This window comes from Propithecus coquereli, unplaced genomic scaffold (assembly GCF_000956105.1).
Source record: "Propithecus coquereli isolate 6110/MARCELLA unplaced genomic scaffold, Pcoq_1.0 Scaffold720, whole genome shotgun sequence".
NCBI classification, from domain to species: domain Eukaryota; kingdom Metazoa; phylum Chordata; class Mammalia; order Primates; family Indriidae; genus Propithecus; species Propithecus coquereli.
Window position 1 is genome coordinate 623,617 of NW_012153286.1, and position 21,708 is coordinate 645,324.

A 21,708-nucleotide genomic window follows, 5' to 3' on the forward strand; every position below is an offset into this window, starting at 1 on the left:
GTTGGGCTAGGCTTTTAGGGCTCCGTAGGACCCTTCCTGGCAGCCGAGTGGGAGCAGATGAATGGTGGCTGGATCTGTCTCAAATGGGCTGCTCCTGTATGTCCCATCACTTCCACCTCGTCGAAGTAGAACTAGAAGCAGAAAAGAATACCCTAAAAGTCCCACCCATTTCGAGGCACTTAACTCACAGTGACGACCCTACACACCTCTCCCCCACCCTCCAAACAACAGGAACAAAAACACAAGACAAAAAAAATCACCTCCCCCATCCCCAACTTTGTCCTCAGTAGCCCCAAAGATTAGTTATTGCATACAATTTCAGTCTAAAGGATGCACTTTACCAAAGTTGAATGTTTGAGAAAGAGGTTATACTCTGAAGAGTTCGTATGATCACTGTCACAAGTGTAAAAATAACTCAATCGATAAGAAAACACCTAAGTTGGTTTGCATGTAACATTTGGACCAAAAAGCCTTCGAAACTTAGTGTTTTAAAATAGAACCTCCTGCTGCTGGGGAATGAGGAGGACACTGCCTTGCATTCACATGATCACACAATACCAAAGAGCCATGCTCTGATTTAAATATTTGAGTTAAATAAAAGTTGCAACGTAGATTCCAGATACCTCCTGGAATAGAGCCAGAACTGTAAATTCCAATGCAAATAGATACACTAGCACTGGAACTGATGCACTGGACACACTTGCATTGCAGGGATCTGAGTAAGGACTGCCTCACAGATGGCCGCTGTAGACTCACTGCTCCCCCATAGCCCACATACTAGGCCTACTGTAAATTTCAAATGAATGACTACATCCTGGAGCTATAAAATGACTCCCATGCGTCGGTATAGTGCGGGTGAGTCAAGGGAGAGATCTGGTGATCACAAAGACACAGAGATACTAGTGTCTAAGCAATGAGTGTCACAATGAAATCACATAGTTCAGGAATTTAGACGGAGCAGTGCAAAATGAAATCGTAACTATGTAACAAAGATGGGGGTGGGAGGCGGCACTGGGTGGGAGAAGAGGAGGAAGGAGATTAAAGGGATTCTCATTTTTACGTTACAGTTTTTTGGAAGAGAGCCATGTCCTCTACTCTGATTCTATCGAAATGTGCTTTTCTCCCACTATTATGGAAATAAGCGTTTGGGATACAGGTAACTTTCAGTCAACTACATTCCCACGGTGGCAACAGGGGTAACATAAAACGTAGAACCAGGAACGATGTATCTTCTTTCTCCCGAAATGCAAAGGTGGATGTGTGAGGTTTGATAGCAGGCACGAAGTCATTTGGTTACTGTGATTTATCATCAGATCCCCTGTCCCGAGGGGGAGATGGCTTCTTGCAGAACGAGGTGAAGGAGGTGGTTCTGCTCAGCAGTCAACAGTGGCCACATGTCCACCTGCAGCGACTTGATGGCTTCCGTGTCCTTTTCGTGGGTAGCCATGACCAGGGACTGGAGCAGTAGAAAGAGCTCCTCGGGAAGCTGCCCACTGCTTTCCTGCCCGTGGCTGTCAAAAGCCTCCCAGGAGTACTTCTCCAGGGTCTGGGCATGCTCCGGCAGCAGCTTGGCGGGCGGTGGTTGCAGGAGCAGCAGCAGTAGCACGCGAGACACCTCGCAGCGGACCAGGACGTCTGAGAAGGCGCCCAGGGCTGCGGGAGAAGGAGCCGTAGAGCCGTCGTTCGGAGGAAGCAGCGCGGCCGGCAAGGCGGGTGTCGCGCCGGGTCCGGGCTGGGGCCCCGGTGGTGGCGGCGGCTGCACGGGATGGCCGCCGTGATCCCGCGCCAGGCGCTGCATGCGCGTGAAGACCGCCAAGGCGCTGTTGTAGTCGCGCGCCAGCAGCTGGCAGGAGGCGGACTCACCGAGCGCATGCAGCGCGGCTAGCGGCAGCTGGGGCAGCTGGAGCTGGGCGGCGCGCTGGAAGTGGCCAGCAGCGGCGGCCGGCTGACCCAGGTCGCGCAGGGCGGCGGCCAGCTCGAGGCAGAGGGCAGCGGCGGCGGCCGGCTGGCCCAGCTCGAGGTGCAGGCGCACAGCGGCGCCCAGGGCGCTGGCGGCGGCCTGCAGCGGCTCCCCGTAGGCGGCGGGGCAGACCAGGCGCTGGCGCGCGTCGCGCTCCTGCCGCAGGAAGAGGCGCGCGGCCTCGGTAAGGGCCAGCGCCTCCCCGGGCCCGTGGAAAAGCGCCTGCTGGCAGCGCGCCACCGCCAGCTGGCACCAGGCCGCGTATGGCAGGTACTCCTGGGCGCGCAGCTCGCGGCCCAGCTGCCCGAACTGCTCGCCGGCCTCCGCCACGTTCGGCTTCCGCAGGAACCGCTTCTTCAGCTTGTTCGACACCAGCCGGTACCGGGCCAGGAAGTCCCCGGCCTCGGGACCAGGGCCCGCGCCGCCGCCCAGGCCGGCCGCGGCCGCCGCCATGTAAGCCATCCCAAGCGCCTCCGGGCGCGCTGACGTGACTGCGCCACCGGTCGGGGGCCGCGACGTGCCCTGCGTCTCCTTGGGGCTGGCAGACGCAACCGCGCCGGCTCGAGAGTCCTCGCCCGCCCCGTTGCCCTGGTGATATGCAAAGAGCGGGATCGGAGGCGGGGCCTGGCCCGTCTGCGAGCGGCGTATGCAAATCAAGGGTCTTGGGGCGGAGCCTGGCCAGATGCCTGCTCCGTATGCAAATCAAATCCAGGGTCCTGTACAGGCAGGCGGGGCCGTGCCTGGCGCCAGATGTTGCCAGGTTACGGCTTGTCTCTCTTGGTTGCTAAGTGCGTCCCATAGCATCTCCATTTGGACACGACCAAAGCTACACTCGTGACCCTGCGTGACCCTCATTCCGTGTTTGTGTATTTCTGAGCTGTTTCCCTCATCACTCCTCTTTCTTCCCGCCCAAAGTCCCTGCCCCATTGGAGCCCATGCCGACCTCTTCGTCCACCTCTGCACCCCAACCCTGGCTGCCCTTAGACCACACCGCAATCATGGTTTTGAACTGCACCCCAGCGAACCCCATGACTCCGGGGAATTCACCAGGCAGGCCCTGACTTGCTCAGAGCTGATGGGGAAGGCTTCTGTGCCCCCACCCCAGCCAGCCCTTCCCACCCAGGGCCACCCCCTGCACTGTCACAGGGAGAGACTGCTCCTCTGTGCCATCCCTGACTCCCACCCCACCCAGAGACTCCCACCGCCTGCCTTTCCCTGTCTCCGGCTATGAATGTCCCTGCTCCAGTGTGCCATCCCTGACTACCACCCACCCCACCCCACCCCGAGACCCCCACCGCCTGCCCTTCCCTCCCTCCTGCTATGGATGTCTCATAACCCCCTCCGACGGAAAGTGACTCAAGCAGGCCCGTGGGTTTCTTTAAACACTTTATTGACAGAACTCGCTGAAGGCCCAGGGCCGGCGGGGTTGCCCTGGGTGGCCAGAGAGAGGGGCGAGTTTGGCTCCAGGTGGACGAGCAGACGGGTGGAGGGAAGGACAGCTGAGGCCCGGGAGCCAGCTGTCATAAGCTACTCCTGCGTCGGGGCAACCTGGGAGATCGTCGTGTGCAGAGAGTTAGCTACGCTTCCAGCAAAAAATCGGGTCCCTTAGGTAGGGGTCGTCGCAAAGGATAAGAAAACAATAGAAAATGGAAAATAACAGAAATAAAAGAATACACAGAGACGAAGGTATAGTTTTATAGATTTATAAAGGTAATAGACAAAAGAGGGATACTCAGGGGACCTCGTGATTTCTCCGTTAATCACAAGGGCCACGAGTGAAGTTTTACATGGGTATTTATAGGTACAGTGATTGGTTGCCAGGGGTAACAGATTTACATGATAATAGGTAGTTCGTCTTAGGTTAAAAGTTTTTCAAAAGGCTTCTTCAGATCCCTTAACTAACTCTATCTACGTGAACGAATGGTTACAAAATTTTCATAGGCTAACTTCTAAGTTCTAAGGTAAATTTATCACTTAACAGAAGGGTTAAACAGAGATATAGTGGCTCCATATTTTATCAAGTTATTGTGTACTGAGACAGGTAGTCTGGAGTTTAAGCAGGAACTGTCCCTTGGGCTAATTGCTTTCAGCCACTGGTGTCAGTCTGTCGGGGCATTCTTTGATCAGCTCTCATCCTGTGGCTCCTGGCAGACCTGCTTTGCCTTTCAAAGCAAGTCAGGACTACAGGTCTGAGAATTGTTGCGCCATATTGGGATGCAGCCGCCACTGACCTTTCAGATGCCCTCCTGAGGTGAAGCAGCTTTCGATATGCAAACTAACACGTTCACATATTCCTTCAGGGCAAAGCCCTGAAAAACTGCTGGCACCACCTCTGTCTCTAATACAATCATATTAATCTATGGAGCGACAGTCGAAGAAGCTGCTGAGCAGCGCGTTGTTGTGGACGGCTATGTCCACCTGCTCTGGGGTGATGCACCTCCTGCCGCTGTTCTGGGCCTCGTTCCTTGCCAGCTCCAGGACCTTGGCCGTCAGGTACTGGACTATGGCAGCTAGGAAAACTAGTGCAGAGGAGCTCAGCCGCTGGGCGTAGTGGCCCTCCCGCAGAAGGCGCTCCATGTGGCTCACTGAGAACGCCAGCTCGGCTCTGGCTATGCGAGAGCGGGTCTGGCTCTGACGACAGGACGACCCTCGGCGGCTCTGCATGCCCGGCATGCTGGACCTTGCGTGCGATATCTCCGCCCGGCCTAGCTCAGTGCAATGCCTCTCAAGATGCTGATCCTCGGTCCAGTACTCTGTATCCTAACGACCACGGACCAGTCCCTCATTGGTCGGGGTGCCGGCTGCGCGACACGCACTCCCGGTGGCACCATTGCCTCCCAGGTGGCCCGCGGGCAGCAGGCCTGGGCTTAGAAATGGCAGGCCGTGGGGTGGGAGGGTGCTGCTCACCCTCGCCCCTGGACCCTCTCCTTGTAGGAACTCCCGCTTCCTACTGGATGGGAACATGGTGCGAAAGATGGAGGGGTGGGGAAGGGTGGGTACGACTCAGTGCCATTAAGTACATTCACAATGTTGTGCAGCCATCACGACCATCTAGTTGCAAAACATTTTCACCACCCCCAGAAGAATCCCCTGTACCCATTAAGCAGTCACTCCCCATACCCCGCACCACCTCCCACGTACACACGCACCCATACGCATGACACCGCCACCCCCACCCCCACCACCCCTACACTCCCCATAGTCCCTGGCAATTGATAATCTGCTTTCTGTCTGTGGAGGTTTGCATATTCTGGAGATTTTCTATAGTTGGAGTCTTTGTGTTGCTATAAATGGAAACCCGAGACTGAACAATTTACATAGAAAAGAGATATTAGGTTGGTGCAAAAGTAATTGCAGTTTTGGACAGTGAATTTTAAATCATTATAATTAGGCTCAAATACATCTTTATTAATCAAAATAGGAACCATTACAATCAACACATTTTTGCCAATAATAAATAAGTTTGTTTATTCCTGTAGCATAAAAATCCATGCTTTGGGATTCAACGAACTCTTGGAAAGCATTTTCTGCATCCTCCTGTTGTGGAAGCGTTTTCCCTGCAAGAAGTTGTCAGGATGCTTGAAGAAATGGTAGTCCATTGGCGAGAGGTCAGGTGAATGTGGCAGATGAGGCAAAACTTCATGGCCCAATTCATTCAACTTTTGAAGCATTGGTTGTGTGATGTGCAGTTGGGCGTTGTTGTGGAGAAGAATTGGGCCCTTTCTGTTGACCAATGCCAGCTGCAGGTGTTTCGGTGCATCTCATGGATCTGCTAAGCATACTTCTCAGATGGAATGGTTTTGCCAGGATTCAGAAAGCTATAGTGGATCAGACTGGCAGCAGACCACCAAACAGTGACCATGACCTTGTTGTGATGTAAGTTTGGCTTTGGGAAGTGCTTTAAAGATTCCTCTCAGTACAGCCACTGAGCTGGTTGTCACCAGTTGTTATATAAAATACAATTTTTGTCACATGTCACAATCCAATTGAGAACTGATTCATTGCTGTTGCATACAAGAAGAGAGGACAACAGTTCAAAATGACAATTTTTTTTGATTTTCGGTCAACTCATGAGGCACCCACTTATTGAGCTTTCTCACCTTTCTAATTTGCTTCAAATGCTGAATGACCATAGAATGGTCGACACTGAGTTCTTGGGCAACTTCTTGTGTAGTTGTAAGAGGATCAACTTCAATGGTTGCTCTCAATTGGTCGCTGTCAACTTCCAATGGCTGGCCATTGCGCTCCTCATCTTCAAGGCTTTTGTCTTTTTTGCAAAACTTCTTGAACCACCACTGCACTATACATTCATTAGCAGTTCCTGAACCAAATGCATTGTTGATGTTGCGAGTTGTCTCCTCTGCTTTACAACCCATTTTGAACTTGAATAAGAAAATTGCTCAAATTTACTTTTTGTCTAACATCATTTCCATGGTCTAAAATCAATATAAAATAAACAGCAAGTAATAAGTTATTAGCAAAAATACATAAAGTGAGAAACGTGCATTGAAATGATGTATGACATAACCATATTTATTTAAGAATGTATTCCAATATCAAACGGCTAATTTCAACAATGCTAAAACCACAATACTTTTGCACCAACTAATATATTTGACTCACAGTTCTTCAGGCTGTACAAGAAGCATGGCACCAGCACCTGCATCTAGTGAAAGCCTCAGACCACTTCCACTCACAACAGAAGTGGAAGGGAAATTGGCAAGTGCAGAGATCACATGGTGAGAGAGGAAGCAAAAGAGTGAGGAGGTTCCAGGCTCCACTCAACAATCAGCTCTCATGGAAACTAATAGAGCAAGAACTCACTCATTACTGCAAGGAGAGCACCAAGCCTTTCATGAGGAATCCACCTAAATAAATGACCCAGACACCTCCCATTAGACCCTGCCTCCAACATTGGAGATCAAATTCCAGCATGAGTTTTTGTAAGGCCAAACAAACCATATCCAAACCATAGCATTCTGCCTCTGGTCTCCCAAATCTCATGTCCTTCTCACATACAAAATACAATCATCCCTTCCCAATAGTCCCCCGAAGTCTTAACTTGTTCCAGCACTGACTTCAAAGTCTAAAGTCCAAAGTCTCATCTGAGACTCAAGACAAGTTCCTTCCAGCTGTGAGCCTATAATCAAAACCAAGTTATTTACTTCCAAGTTATAATGGTGTAACAGACATTGGTAAACATTCTCATTCCAAAAGGGATGGCCTAAAGAAAGCGTTAACAGGCCCCATGCAAGTGTGAAATCCAGCAGGGCAAACACTAAACCTTAAAGCTCCGAAATAATCTTTGACTCCATGTCTTGCATCCAGGGCACACTGGTTTGAAGGGTGGACTCCCAAGATCTTGGGCAGCCTCATCCCCATGGCTTTGCTGGGCAAAACCCACATGACTGCTCTCATGAGTTGGCATCCAATGCCTATGGCTTTTCCAGGGTGAGATTGCACATAGCTAGTGGCTCTATAATTCTTGGGTCTGGAGGATGGTGGATCTGCTCCCACAGCTTCACTAGGCAGTGCCCTGTTGAGAACTCTCTGTGGGAGGTCCAACCCCACATTTCCAGCTGGCATTGCCTTAGTAGAGTCTCTTGGTGGGGGCTCTGCCCCTTTGGCAGGCTTCTTTCTGGGAACCCAGGCTTTCCCATACCTCCTCTGAAATCTAGGTGGAAGCTGCCAAGCCTCCACTACTCTTGCATTTGGAATGCCTGCAGAGTTAGCACCATGTGGGCACCATGAAGGCTTACTGCTTGCACTTTTTGGAGCAGTGGTCCAAGCAGTATCTGAGGTCCTTTGAGCTGCAGCTGGTGGTGGAGCAGCAGGGATGCCAAGAGAAATATCCTGAGGTGGTGCAGGGCAGCCCCCCCCCAGACCATTTTAGGCCTCTGGGCCTGTGATGGGAGGGCCTGCCTGAAAGATATCTGTAGTGCCTTTGGGGCCTTTTTCCCATTGTCTTGGCTATTAACACCCAGCTCCCTTTCATCTGTGCTAATCTCTCTAGCAAATGGTTGCTCTGCAGCCTGCTTGGATTACACTCCTGAAAATGCTCTTTCCTTCTCTAACGCATGGCCAGGCTGAGAATTTTCCAAATTTTTATGCTCTGCTTCCCTTTTAATTATAAATTCCAACTTTAAGTCATTCCTTTGCTGCCATATCTAATTGTAAGCTGTTAAAAGCATCCCTGCCACTTCTTGAAGTCTTTGCTGCTTAGAAATTTCTTTCACCACATACCCTAGGCCTGCAGTCCCCAATCCCTGGGTTGTGGCCCATTACCAGTCCATGGCCTGTTAGGAAAAGGGCCACGCATCACCGCCTGAGCTCCACACCACCCCCGCCACGATACCCTCCCCCATCCCCCATCCACGGAAAAACTGTCTTCCATGAAACCGGTCCCTGGTGCCAAAAAGTTTGGAGACCACTGCCCTAGGTCATCACTCTTACCTTCAGCCTTCCACAAAGCTAAAGGGAATGGACACAAATGCAGCCAAGTTCTTTGTTAAGGTGTAACAAGGGTGCACTTTGCCCCAGTTCCCAATAAATTCCTCATCTCCATATGAGAACTTACCAGCATGGCCTTTTACTATCTATATTTCTTTTTTTTTTTTATTTCAGCATATTACGGGGGTACAGATGTTTAGGTTACGTATGTTGCCCTTGCCCCCCCTCCCTCCCTAAGTCCAAGTTTCAAATATGTCCTATCTATATTTCTATCAGCATTTTGGTGACAATCACTCGACCAATCTCTAAGAAGTTCCAAACTTTTCCTCATCTTTGTGTCTTCTTCTGAGCCCTCCAAACTCTTCCAACCTTTGCCCATTACCCAGTTCCAAAGCCACTTCCACATTTTCTGGTATCCTTATGGTAACACCCCACTCCCCAGTACCAATTTTCTGTCTTTGTTTGTGTTGCTATAAAGGAATACCTGAGGCTGGGTAATTTATAAATAAAAAAAGGTTTATTTAGTTCACAGTTTTTATATTGTGTTTCCATTGACAAATTTCTCTTATTATAGTTATTGCTACTGTTCTTTTTCTTTTAATCTATATACTGGTATTAATAGTGATTTATACCATCATTGTGTTACAATATTTTGTATTTTTCTTTATATTTGCCTTTTAGCAGTGATATTTAAACATTCATATGTTTCATGTTGTTGTTTAGTGTCTTTTCATTTCAACCTGAAGAACTCCTATTATCACTTCTTGTAAGCCAGGTCTAGTGAAGATGAACCCCTTCAGTTTTTATTTTTCTGGGAAAGTCTTTATCTCTTCTTCATTCTTAAAGAACAGTTTTTCCAGATAAAGTGTTTTTGGTTGGGTTGGTTGGAAAGTTTTTTTTTAGTACTTTGAAATCATTCTCCTCTCTCCTGGCCTGCAAGGTTTCTGCTGAGAAATCTGCTCATAGTCTTATATGTGGCAATTCACTTTTATCTTACTGCCCCCAAATTCTCTTTTTGTTTTGATTTTTGATAATTTAATTATAATGTGTCATATTGTAGACTTCTGTGGGTCCAACCTTTTTGGAGACCTTAGGGCTTCATGAATTGAGATGTCCATTTCCCTCCCTAGATTTGGGAAGTTCTCACACATTATTTAAGTAAACGTCCTTTCTCTCTCTCTTCTCCTTTTAAGACTCTTATAATGTGTATATTATTTTGCTTGATGTCCCATAAGTCACGTATACTCTCTTCACTCTTCCTCATTATTCTTTTATTCCTCTAACTGGATAATTTCAAATGACCTGTCTTCAACTTCATTGATTGTTTCTTCTGTGTGATTGAGTATGCTATTGAAGATATTTATTGAATTTTTCAGTTCAGTCATAATGTTCTTCAGCTCTGGGATTTCTTTTTGGTTCTTTCTTATGGCTTTTATTTTTTATTAAACTTCTAATTTTGTTCATGTATTGTTTTCCTGATTTTGTTAGTTGTCTACCTATGTTCTCTTATAGCTGACTGAGCTTCTCTAAATGATTATTTTGAAATCTTTGTCAAGCATTTCATGAATCTTCATTTATTTATGGTTGGTTACTAGAGCTTTATTAGCTCCTTTTGGTGGTGTCATATTTGCCTGATTCTTTGTGATCTATGTGGTCTTGCATTGGTGTCTGTGCATTTGAAAGAACAGATACTTCTTCTGGGTCTTCAATTGGGTCCCTAGACAGTGGGCCCATTACCAGTGCTGTGGACAGGTGTGGATCTGACTAGGTACTTGGGCAGGCAGCACTGCCTGTGGACAGTGGTGGAGTAGGCCTGAATCACAGGGCTGCTTCAGGGTCCCCAGCTGGGCTTGTAGTTGGTGGGCTTGTTACGAGGGCACAGATGGGCACAGCTTCTATCAGATCCCTAGGTAGGCAGGATTGCCTCAAGTAGGACTGGAGTCAGGTCCACAGTCAGGTCCAGTTGGCAGACCTGTTTCTGGGGGCATGGCTCCCATCAGTTTCCTGGGCAGGAAGAACTGCCCCCAGACCATGGTAGTGCAGTACTAAAGCTGAGTACAGGGCTGCTTCAGGGTTCATAGTCAACAGGCCTGTTACTGATGGTGCCAATGGGAGTTGTTCCTCCAGATCCTTTGACAGACAGGGCTGGTGGCAGGACCATATACAAGCAGGGCTGGAACCAAGTCCACAGGGTGGTAGGCTGCTTCTGGGTCCACAGCCAGAACCATGGTTGGCAGGCCCACTACCAGAATGTAAGCCTAGCTTATCAAAGCAGCCATCCTCAGTCTTGGACTACTCTAGGGTTTCTCAACCTCCTACTTGGATCCCAAGGCTCCCACAAAGGCACTTTTGTCCATAGACAGCTGCCAAATTATTGTTCCTGTAAGTGGATAAGAGCTGGGGGCCTCCTATTCAACCAACTCACTGATATCACTCCCCTGGTGCTATATAATTGCTTCCAGGTGATGCTGCTGCTGGTGGTTTGTGAGCCATGCTGGAGTATCAAAGTCCTAAATGGCTTCCTCAACTTTTATGAGCCTTTTACAGGAACCCAAAGTAGAAAACTACTTCATTTTCCCCAGACCTAATCTCTCTTGTTCCACTCTCCTTCCTAGTGCTTTCTTCCTTTGCGTATACCGTCCCAACATCTGTCTAGCCATAATTGTTTTATTTGGATGTTGGATGCTCTTGAGAAATGCACAAAGCAAAACTAGAAGGAAGATGTGATTGGGAGAAATTGCTTTACACTCTGTATTCACTTTCCATGTATTTGTGCTAACCCCTCCCTACAGGTATTCTTTGGCAATGTGGATTCATCTGGGATAAAACACAATATTTTTAACCCTCCAATTATTGCTCGGTACATCCGTTTGCACCCAACTCATTATAGCATCCGCAGCACTCTTCGTATGGAGTTGATGGGCTGTGATTTAAATAGTAAGTTCAAGTCATCTCATATCCATTCCTCACCCAACCATAGGTAAGGTGACTAACTTTCCTAGTTATCCTGAGACTGTGGGGAAAGGAGTCCCAGTCTCAGGACACAGAACTATCAGTGCTAAAACCAGCAGAGTCTTAGACTTTTTTACCCTAACCATGGGATTCCCCAGAGGCAGCCACCTCCTACGCTACTATTAACAAGGAAAATCAAACAGAGCTGAGCAGAGCTGCACAGAAAACAGGGGCATGTTAACAATAATAGAATCTCTGCAAAAGTTAATGCCTGAAAAATGATGTCATGATGACAGTCCTAGAGTATAGGTGGAGACAGCCCAGTATAACCTAGGACACAGCCTGTCCTTGTGATAACATTCTCCATTCATTTCTTTGAGGTTGCAGCATGCCGTTGGGAATGGAGAGTAAAGAAATATCAGATGCACAGATTACTGCCTCATCCTACCTCACCAATATGTTTGCCACCTGGTCTCCTTCACAAGCCCGACTTCACCTCCAGGGAAGGACTAATGCCTGGAGACCACATGTAAGAGGCAACAGACTTACCATTTAACTGGTCCAGAGAAGGAAGTAGTGGTTGGGGAAAAACACGGGAATCCCTTGAATATTTCTTCAGAGGTATTTCTGTCAACTGTTATTCCTACAAAGAGTGTCAGGGAAGGCTGACTATGGGCAGACAACCCACAGGCATTTAGTGGATGTGCCATGTGATTTCTCATAACATCCTTCGGGGAAAATGATCCCTAATTGAACCTCCTGGAAGAAAAATCACTATATCCACTACTGGGCTAATATCTGTCAAAGAATTATAGTAGCTAAAGTATATTTTACAAATAAATATCAACACTTAGCTTTCTTTCCAGGTTTCTCATTACTTCAAAGGAAAGGGTTACAGTCATGCACAAATATTTTCCAGAGCCACCCAGTGATTTTTCAATCGCTGAATAGCTTTTTTGGTGGGGAATGAATGGAGTTAATTGTCTCTGCTCCTCTAGGGGCTTATTTTAAACAAAATAGGTTGTATACCACATCGCCAAACTTTTTATACTCAGTCCATATATGGTTCATGTATTCATTCAGCAAACATTGACTAGGCACCTATTAAATGGCAGACCCTAGGGATGCAGAGATGAATTATGAAAGATTTTAGCCCTCAAGTTTCTTAGAGTCTAATAAGGGAAACTGAAAAATCCTTGAAATACAGAGTGATAAGTGCTGTGATAAGAAGTGCTGGTTAAGAAGGGATTTGGGGATTTCTGGGAGCAAATGGTGATCAAGACGATACTAGTCCAACACTGACTTCCCCAGGTGAATAATCCAAAAGAATGGCTGCAAGTGGACTTCCAGAAGATGATTAAAGTCACAGCAATTACCACCCAGGGAGTAAAATCTCTCCTTACCAGCATGTATGTGAAGGAGTTCCTCATCTCCAGCAGTCAAGATGGTCAGCACTGGACTCTGTTTTTTCAGAATGGCCAAGTAAAGGTATGCTACTCTCATATAAAAGACAAAAAAACTCTCCTAGAGCTTGACATTTAGAAACATAACAAGATTGGTATATGACCAAACTTTCAGGGTAAAATTTACAGAGTACCTATGGTAACAGGACACTGTGAAAGGCATTCTGAGAGAAAAGAGTGACCCTAAAAACAAGGAAACATCCCAAGAAAAGGGTAGAATAGAGCCAAGAGTTAATTCTCCTCGCAGATGTTAATGTCATTCAGGATAATGGCAAGAATCAGAGGGATGAAGAAGAATGAGAGTTATTTGCCAAATGCTTAATGTTTGTATCCTCATCAGCAAGATCCCCAAGCCTTGCTGACCTTTAACTTTAATGGTCTGGACAGTCTTCATTCTTGATTTGAGTTTTCTGGGTAATTCAACAAATGTGCTGATTAGAAGACATGACATAAATTCTTATCATCCCATGAGTAATGGAGGAAGAAAATAGTTCATATCTATGGTATTGTTTATATTCTTTTTCACCAAGAATTCACTATGATGTGGCCCTTACCAATCTCTCTAGTACAGTCTCTTGCCACTTTCCCTCTTGCTCTCTAAGCTCCATCCATACTAAGAAATTCTCAGGTCCCTAATTACAGCACATTATGTCTCACACCAGGCTTTTATATACATACTGTTTCTTCTACCAGGAATATTTTTCTAGCAACCTCCTAGTACACCTTTAACCAGACTCATTCTTCAAGTCTCAGATGAAAAGAAGAATTCCCTAATCCCTTAAGACTGGATTAAACACTTCTGCTTCTAGCAGTTTGGTGGACTAAAGTCTAGACAATGGGTATTCTAGAGGAAGTCCCCATTTAAAAAAGGTTATATCTCTGATTCACACTACAACATGGACAAACTTTGAAAACATTCTAAGTGAATAGGCCAGACATAAAAGGATAAATATTGTATGATTCTGCTTATATGAGTGCATTAATTAGGGATATCCAAAGAAACAGACCAATAGGAGATTATATTACATATAATCTCATATATGGAATTGGACTAATATGGAGGCTGACAAGTCCCAAGATCTGCAGGGTGAATCAGCAAGCTGGAGATGACGCAGAGGAGCCTTGAGACCCAGGAAGACCTAAGATGTTTTAGTTCAAATCTGAAGGCAGGAAAAAGCTTACTCTTCTCCTTGATATCTCATGACATAAATACTATGAAGTAAAGTTAATGATACTTAAATACTATTATATAGTCAATACATCATATGTTATATAAGGGGGTAAGAAAAGGAATAAAACAAAAATATTATACATACATACAAACATTCATAACAAAATAATCAGGAAATACTTATGACAGTCCTCATTTCTGTAATTGGTGACCTGGTTATAGCTGGTATTTATAACTACCTTCTCTCACTACCCATTCTCTTTGCCTTCAGCAAGTACTTCAACTGGTTGTGGTTCTTTACCTGGTGGGGTGACTTAAATCTTCATTCCTGAAAGGCCTGGGCCACTATTAGTCCTGCCTGAATTGGGTTGCTGCCGTTTTCCATTGACCTTAATCACAGGGCATGGTAATACTAAGAGATACCCTAGGGAACCTTGAGATCCAATTATTCCCATTGCATGTTGGTTTCCCAATTTAGTGGCAGCAGTTCCCACTGTAAGGTCCAGCCTACACAGAAGAGCAATCACAGAGCTCTTCAGGGATGCTGGGGCTTCCCTCACAGATCTATTTCTTACAGTTGTGGTGAAAGATGTATCTTCTGGACCATCCCATGGTGGGTGAGTAGATTTTAAAGTACAAATACACTCTAATGTCCCAATCTCCCTAAGCCTTTGAATGTCTTTCTCTATATTAATCCAAGACAAGTCCATCATTTTTATCTCACTCACTGTGGGCCACCCTTTGGTCCATGTTTCAGCCAACCTACCAAACAATTAGAGTCTTTTCTAATTCCACAAGTTGCAACATTAAATGCAGAATCTTTGCTCAATGAGCCTGTATCAATAAATTCAGACTGATACAACTTTATGTTTCCTCCACCATTATCCCACATTCTTAGTATCCATTTCCACACATCTTTCCTGGATATATTAGTATAAATTAGAAAACTCAAGTAGTTCTTTTTGAAAGTAGTGCTCCTTCTCATGGGTCATACTTTGTACCTCACCTTCAAGGATTTGCTGTGACTTGAGCATAGTTTTAGGTCTAAAAACAAAGAGAGGTGGTGTAGGTGGGTCCTGAGGAGAATCAACATTATCTTGCATGTCAACCGCCTCAGAAGAAGCCATTACATTTTCCTCAGGCAATAGAGAAATAATCCCTTCAGATGGGGATAGAGAGGCCACTGGAGATGGGGAGGCTACTTCCACTGGAAGTGGAGTCACCTCTTTCATTGGGGATGGAGAGTTTGCTTCCATTGGCAAATAAGACTCATCAGAACTTAGGAGTTCAACGTCCTCAGCTTAATCTTTCCACATGCCCCCATTACAACTTTCAGGATTTCATTCCTTTCCAATCAATGCCCTCAATTTAACAGTAGACATCCTGTGAGGCTGGAAATTCAACTTGCATTGTAATTCAGCCACACAGGATGAGATTCTGGGTTTGATTTTCAGAAATCTCAGACCTGTGGGTACAAGAGATAAGCCTCTCCTTCAGGGCATACATAGAAGCTTTCAGGTAATTTATGCAGCTCTTGAGCTGGGAATTTAAATCCATGAGCTTATCTGTTTCTTTCCTCACTTTGTCCAGCAATAATAGGAGCCAATGTCATTATATTCATTAGTTTGACAAATATGTTCATAAGTATCATATACATAGTCGCTCAGATCCTTGCTTCTTATAAGTGGTTGAGTAAGAGTATTCGATGGAGATATTTTTCATATCTCTATTGCCAGATCATACAATGGACTCTTTTTACTACTGGAAATAGAATCATTAGTGTCTTTAAATTTAATCAGATTAGAGAACCAATTCAAACAATCCACTAGCCAATCCAGAAAACTCATCCTTAAAATTCTGTTCCTCTAGAACCACTCTCAGTACCAAAATCTGCATTAGTCAGGGTTCCCTAGAGAAATGGAACCAACAGGAGACACACACACACACACACACACACACACACATTTATTATAAGGAATTAGCTCTTCTGATTACAAAATCTCACAAATACCAAAATATGCAGGATTAGTTGGCAACCTGGAGACCCAGGAGAGCTGATGGTGTAGTTCTAGTCCAAGTCTGAGGGACCTGAGAAACAGGAGAACATATAATGTAGTTCCAATTCAAAGATCAGCAGGCTCAAGACACAGGAAGATGTTTTAGTTTGAGCCCAAAGGAAGGAAAAATCTGAAATCCCAGTTCAAAATTATTCAGGTAGAAAGAATTCTCTCTTACTAAGGGAGACTTAGCCTTTTTATTATATTCAGGCCGTCAACTGATTACATAAAGTACACCCACATTAGGGAGGGCAATCTGCTTTACTCAGTCTACCACTTCGAATGTTAATCTTACCAAAATACACTCTCACAGACACATGCAGAATTAAGTTTGATCACATATATGGGCACTCCATGGCCCAGTCAAGTTGACATATAAAATTAACCATCACAATTAGAATAGGCAAATTCACAGAGACAGAAATTATAAGTGAAGTTACCGGGAACTGGCAGGGGGATAATGGAGAGTTATTGTTTAATGAGTACAGAGTTTCGGTTTGGGTTGATGAAAAATTTCTGGAAATGGATGGGGATAGTTGCATAACATTGTAAATGTACTTAATGCCACTGCATTGTACATTTAAATGGTTAAAATGATAAATTTTATATTATGTGTTTCATAACAATAAAAAAGGCTATATCACTGACAATACATACTTCTTAATGGATGACACCACTGCACTCTGGGTCAACAGAGTGAGACTTTGCCTCAAAAAAAAAAAAAAAAAAAAAAAAAAAAAAAAAAAACCACGAGCTTTTATTTAAAATAATGAGAACAGAGAGAGGTGAAAAATGAACAAATATAAAAGGGAACACCTTTCCACAAGGAAAATGCCCATATTAGTGTTGTTATTGGGAGACTAAACCTTGAGCAAAATGCAAGGAGAACTGAACGTGAGACTTCTGTATTAAGTTATAAACCTCAGAAGAAAGCTAATAGAGTTGCAGATAAGTAGTATCCTCTGGCACCTGGAAGAACTATTCTTAAATACACTCTAGGGAAAAGCACGCCAACTTTAGGCTTCTAGGATTCTCACATATTAAAATTATAAGATTATAGACATAGGTCAGCAAACATGCAAGACAAGATGACTTGAGTACAAGTGAGCAGAAACAATCAATGCAGATTTAGAATTTGAAGAACATCAGATATTGACATTATCAGATACATAATATGAAATAATTATGCATAAAATATTTAAAGCAATGAAATGTGGAAACATAAAAATAAAAGACAAATTATCCAAAATTATTAGGCAGTTTAAAAAAAAACATTGCAGGATACAAAATCAACATGCACAAATCAGTTGTATTTCTATACACTAACAATGAAAAATCTGAAAAGGAAATTAAGAAGACAATTCTATTTACAATAACATTAAAGATAATAAAATACTTAGTAATAAATTTAACCAAGAAGGTGCAAGGCTTGTACAATAAAAACTAAAAAAATCCTATTGAAAGAAATTAAAGAAGACCTAAACAAATGGAAAGATATCCTGGATTCATGGATTGGAAAACTTAATATTAAAATGAAAATATTACACAAAACAATTTGCAGATTCAAAGCATTCCCTATCAGAAGCCCAATGGCATTTTTTGTAGAAATAGAAAAACCTATCCTAAAATTCACATGGAATCTCAGGAGACCCCAAATAACCAAAACAATCCTGAAAAAGAGCAACATTAAAGGAGTCATATTTCCCAACTTCAAAACTTACTACAAAGTTACAGGAATCAAAACAGTGAAGTACTGACATAAATATAGATATATAGATCAATGGAATGGCATTCAGAGACCATAAATAAATCTTCTATAGTCAATTGATTTTCAGTAAGGGTGCCAAGACCAGTCAGTGGGAAAAGAATAGTGTCTTCAACAAATAGTGCTGGGACAACTAGATATCCACATGCAAAATAATGAAATTGGATCCTTACCATATACAAAAATTAACTCAAAATAGTAAAAGAACTAAAACTATAAAACTCTAGGAAAAAAAACATAGGGGTAAATTGTCACAATATTAGATTTGGCAATGGTTTCTTTGATATAACACCACAATCACAAGCAATGACTACAGAAATTGATATGTTAGACTTCTTTAAAATTAAAAGCTTTTGGGCTGGGCCTGGCAGCCCATGCCTGTAATCCTAGCACTCTGGGAGGCCGAGGCGGGCGGATTGTTTGAGCTCAGGAGTTCGAAACCAGCCTGAGCAAGAGCGAGATCCCGTCTCTACTAAAAATAGAAAGAAATTAATTGGACAACTAAAAATATATAAAAAAAAATTAGCCAGGCATGGTGGCGCATGCCTGTAGTCCCAGCTACTCAGGAGGCTGAGGCAGAAGGATCGCTTGAGCCCAGGAGTGTGAGGTTGCTGTGAGCTAGGCTGACGCCATGGCACTCACTCTAGCCCGGGCAACAGAGCAAGACTCTGTCTCAAAAAAAAAAAAAAAAAAAAAAAAGTAAAAAGATGACCCACAGTATGGGAGAAAAATTTGCAAATTATGTATCTGATAAAGGGTCTAGTATCTAGGACATAAAAAGAACTCTTATAACTCAACAACAAAAAGACACCTAAATTTTAAAATGAGTAAAAGACTTAAATAGAAACTTCTCTAAAGAAGATATACAAGTGGCCAACAGCTCATGAAAAGGTACACAACATCATTAGTTATTAGGGAAATGCAAATCAAAGCCACAATGACATACCACTTCACATCCACTAGGACGGCTATAATTTTTTAAAAAACAAAAAATATCAAGTGGGAAAATAGCAAATGTTAGCAAAGATGTAAAGAAATTGGAACCCACATTGATGATTGAAAATGTGAAATGGGGCAGCCACTGTAGAGAACATTTTGACAGTTAGTAAGGTAAGCATATAATTAACATATGACTTAGAAATTCCACTCCTGGGTATGTACCCAAAAGAATTGAAAACAGGCATTCGAACAAAAACCCATACACAAATGCTCATAGCAGCACTATTCACAATAGCCAACAGGTGAAAACAACCCAAATGTCCATCAACTGATGAATGGATAAACAAGACGTGGTATATCCATACATGGAATATTATTCAGCCATAAAAACAGAAGTATTCATACATGCTATAACAAGGATGAACCTTGAAAATACTAAGCTAAGTGAAAGAAGCCAGACATAAAAGGCCACATACTGTATGATCCCACTCATCTGAAATAACCAGAGCATCAAATCCATAGGGACACAAAATAGATTATTGGTTGCCAGACACTGGCAGAGGGGTAAGTGGGCAATAGCTTCTTAATGGGTATGGGATTTTCTTTTGGGGTGATAGAAATGTCGTGGAACGAGGTGGTGGTGATGGCTATACAACATTGTGAATGTACTAAATGCCACTGAATTTTACACTTTAAAATGGTAAATTTTATGTTACATGCATTTTATCACAATAAGAAAATCAGAAGACATGTGCATTATCATAATGAATGACAAAGTGACAGCTGATTTCTAAACAATAACAAAAATCATGAATGATATCTTTACAATGGTAAAAGGAAAAATATGAACCCCTTCTCCTAAAAGAAAACCTAGCGAACATTTATTTATTTGCATTAAAGCAAAAACTAAGAAATTTTCTAACATACATGAGTGATTTTAGCACTCAGACATATTAAAAAGTAATTCTAAAATATCTACTGTAGACAGAAGGAAAATATCTTAGATGGAAGGTTGAAATGCAAGAATAAAGACCAAAAAAGAAGTTACTATTTGTGTAAATCTAAATAAACATTGACTTTTTAAAGTAATATAAAAGTTTATATTACTTGAATATATACAACATATTCTGCAGTTAAATATATATATATATACATATATACAAATTTATTACATGAGTTATCTAAAATAGTCAAATTCATAGAAACAAAAAGTAGAATGATAGTTACCAGGGGCTAGGGGAAGGGAGAAATGAGGAGTTGTTTGATGGGCATAGAGTTTCAGTTTTGCAAGATGAAAAAGTTCTGGGGATTTGTTGCACAACAATATGAATATATTTAACATGACTGAACTGTACACTTAAAAATGCTTAATATTTAAAAAAAAAAAAGCCCTTACATACATGGAGATGCTAAGACCAGCCAACACCACCAGATGGATCTTAGGTGCCCTAATGCTAAGGGATAAAAGGGTGTTCACTGGTAGATCTTCCTCTATAAACTGTGTCCAATGACATAAAGAGGCTCTCAAGAATAAGGAGTCAGTGTTTGTGAAACGAAGTTGGGTTAAGTGTACTTCTCTTCTATATTTAAGTGCCATCTATTAAGCAAAAAGGGAAAGTCAAATGGAATTAATCCTTGTGACCCAATGGGATCATGGACCCTGCTTGGTCTGCTAAATGCCATTGTGCACACATAAAATGCTTTAAGAAAGATTCTATGCCTTCATAAGCTTTGAAAGATATAGACTTTAGTTGCTGACGTTAATGCCACTTACAATTTTAGAGATATGAGTTAACATTAGTTGGTTGAAGACTGTTATGGGCTGAATTGTGTCCCCCTAAAATTAATATGTTGAAGTTCTAACCCCAGTATCTCAGAGTGTGACCTTATTTGGAGATAGTATCTATAAAGAGGTAATTAAGCTAAAATGAGGACATTAGGGTGGGCCTTATTCCTATATGACTGGTGTCCTTAAACGAAGAGGAGATTAGGACACAGACACGCACAGAGGGATGACCATGTGAAGATATAGAGAGAACACGGCATCCGCAAGCCAAGAAGAGAGGCCTCAGGAGAAACCAACCCTACCAACACCTTGATCTTGGATTTCTAGCCTCCAGAACTGTGAGAAAATAAATTTCTTCAGTTTAAGGCAAATGTGTGTGTGTGTGTGTGTGCGCACGTGCGTGTGTGTGTGTGTGAATTTAGAACATATGACAAAAACAGCATACAAGTCAAGATAGGGGTAATATATATAATATGTATGTAATATAATTCTTGTATTATCTAGGAGGTAAAGATATTGATTAACATTAAATCTTGATAATTTGATGCACATTATAATTTCTAGAATAACAAGTAAGTAATAGAATATAAAATAGGGTGTAAGACTTCCAAAACGGCAGGAGAAAAAATATGAAAGGATAAAATACAGTCAATAAATCTAAATGAAAGCAAACAAAGAGAGATACAGAAACAAAACAGATAGAAAAATAGCAAGACAAGATGGTAGGTTCAAATCCAAATAAATAATATGAATGAACCAAATATACCAGTTATAAGACAAAGATTGTCAGAACAATCAAAAAGCAAACGCAAATTCTGTGCATTTTACAAGACACATATCTAAAACATTAGATACAGAAAAATAGCAAGTCAAAAATGGAAAAAGTAATTATGCAAATATCTAAAGGATATCTGTTGCAGTTTTGTTGATATCAGACAAAATAGACTTTAAGGCAAGAATGTATTATTGGAGGTTAAGAATGTAATCTCATAACAATAAAAAGTCTCTGGGAAAATGCAATTTGAATTTATATTACTTAATTACACAGCCTCAAAATATTTAAAGCAAGGCCGGGCGCGGTGGCTCACGCCTGTAATCCTAGCACTCTGGGAGGCCAAGGCGGGCAGATTGTTTGAGCTCAGGAGTTCGAGACCAGCCTGAGCAA

At 43.0% G+C, this 21,708-nt stretch overlaps 2 protein-coding genes across 2 annotated transcripts in view; one reads left to right on the top strand and one right to left on the bottom strand.

Moving 5' to 3' along the window:
* Nucleotides 1-21,708, top strand: part of F8 (coagulation factor VIII, procoagulant component) — a 184,996-nt gene that overhangs the window by 155,658 nt on the left and 7,630 nt on the right. Inside the window, exons 23-25 of the mRNA XM_012661588.1 lie at nucleotides 11,203-11,347; nucleotides 11,743-11,891; nucleotides 12,674-12,850. Coding sequence (XP_012517042.1) covers nucleotides 11,203-11,347; nucleotides 11,743-11,891; nucleotides 12,674-12,850 — 471 coding nt within the window. The remainder of the gene's footprint in view (nucleotides 1-11,202; nucleotides 11,348-11,742; nucleotides 11,892-12,673; nucleotides 12,851-21,708) is intronic.
* On the bottom strand, nucleotides 249-2,422 carry F8A1 (coagulation factor VIII-associated 1). Its single transcript, XM_012661589.1, has one exon. The coding sequence runs from the start codon at nucleotides 2,420-2,422 to the stop codon at nucleotides 1,310-1,312; it is 1,113 nt and encodes a 370-aa protein (XP_012517043.1). The 3' UTR covers nucleotides 249-1,309.

Coding starts and splice junctions, on each gene's coding strand:
- F8A1 (XM_012661589.1), bottom strand. CDS start 2,422: ATGGCTTACATGGCGGCGGCCGCGGCCGGCCTGGGCGGCGGCGCGGGC.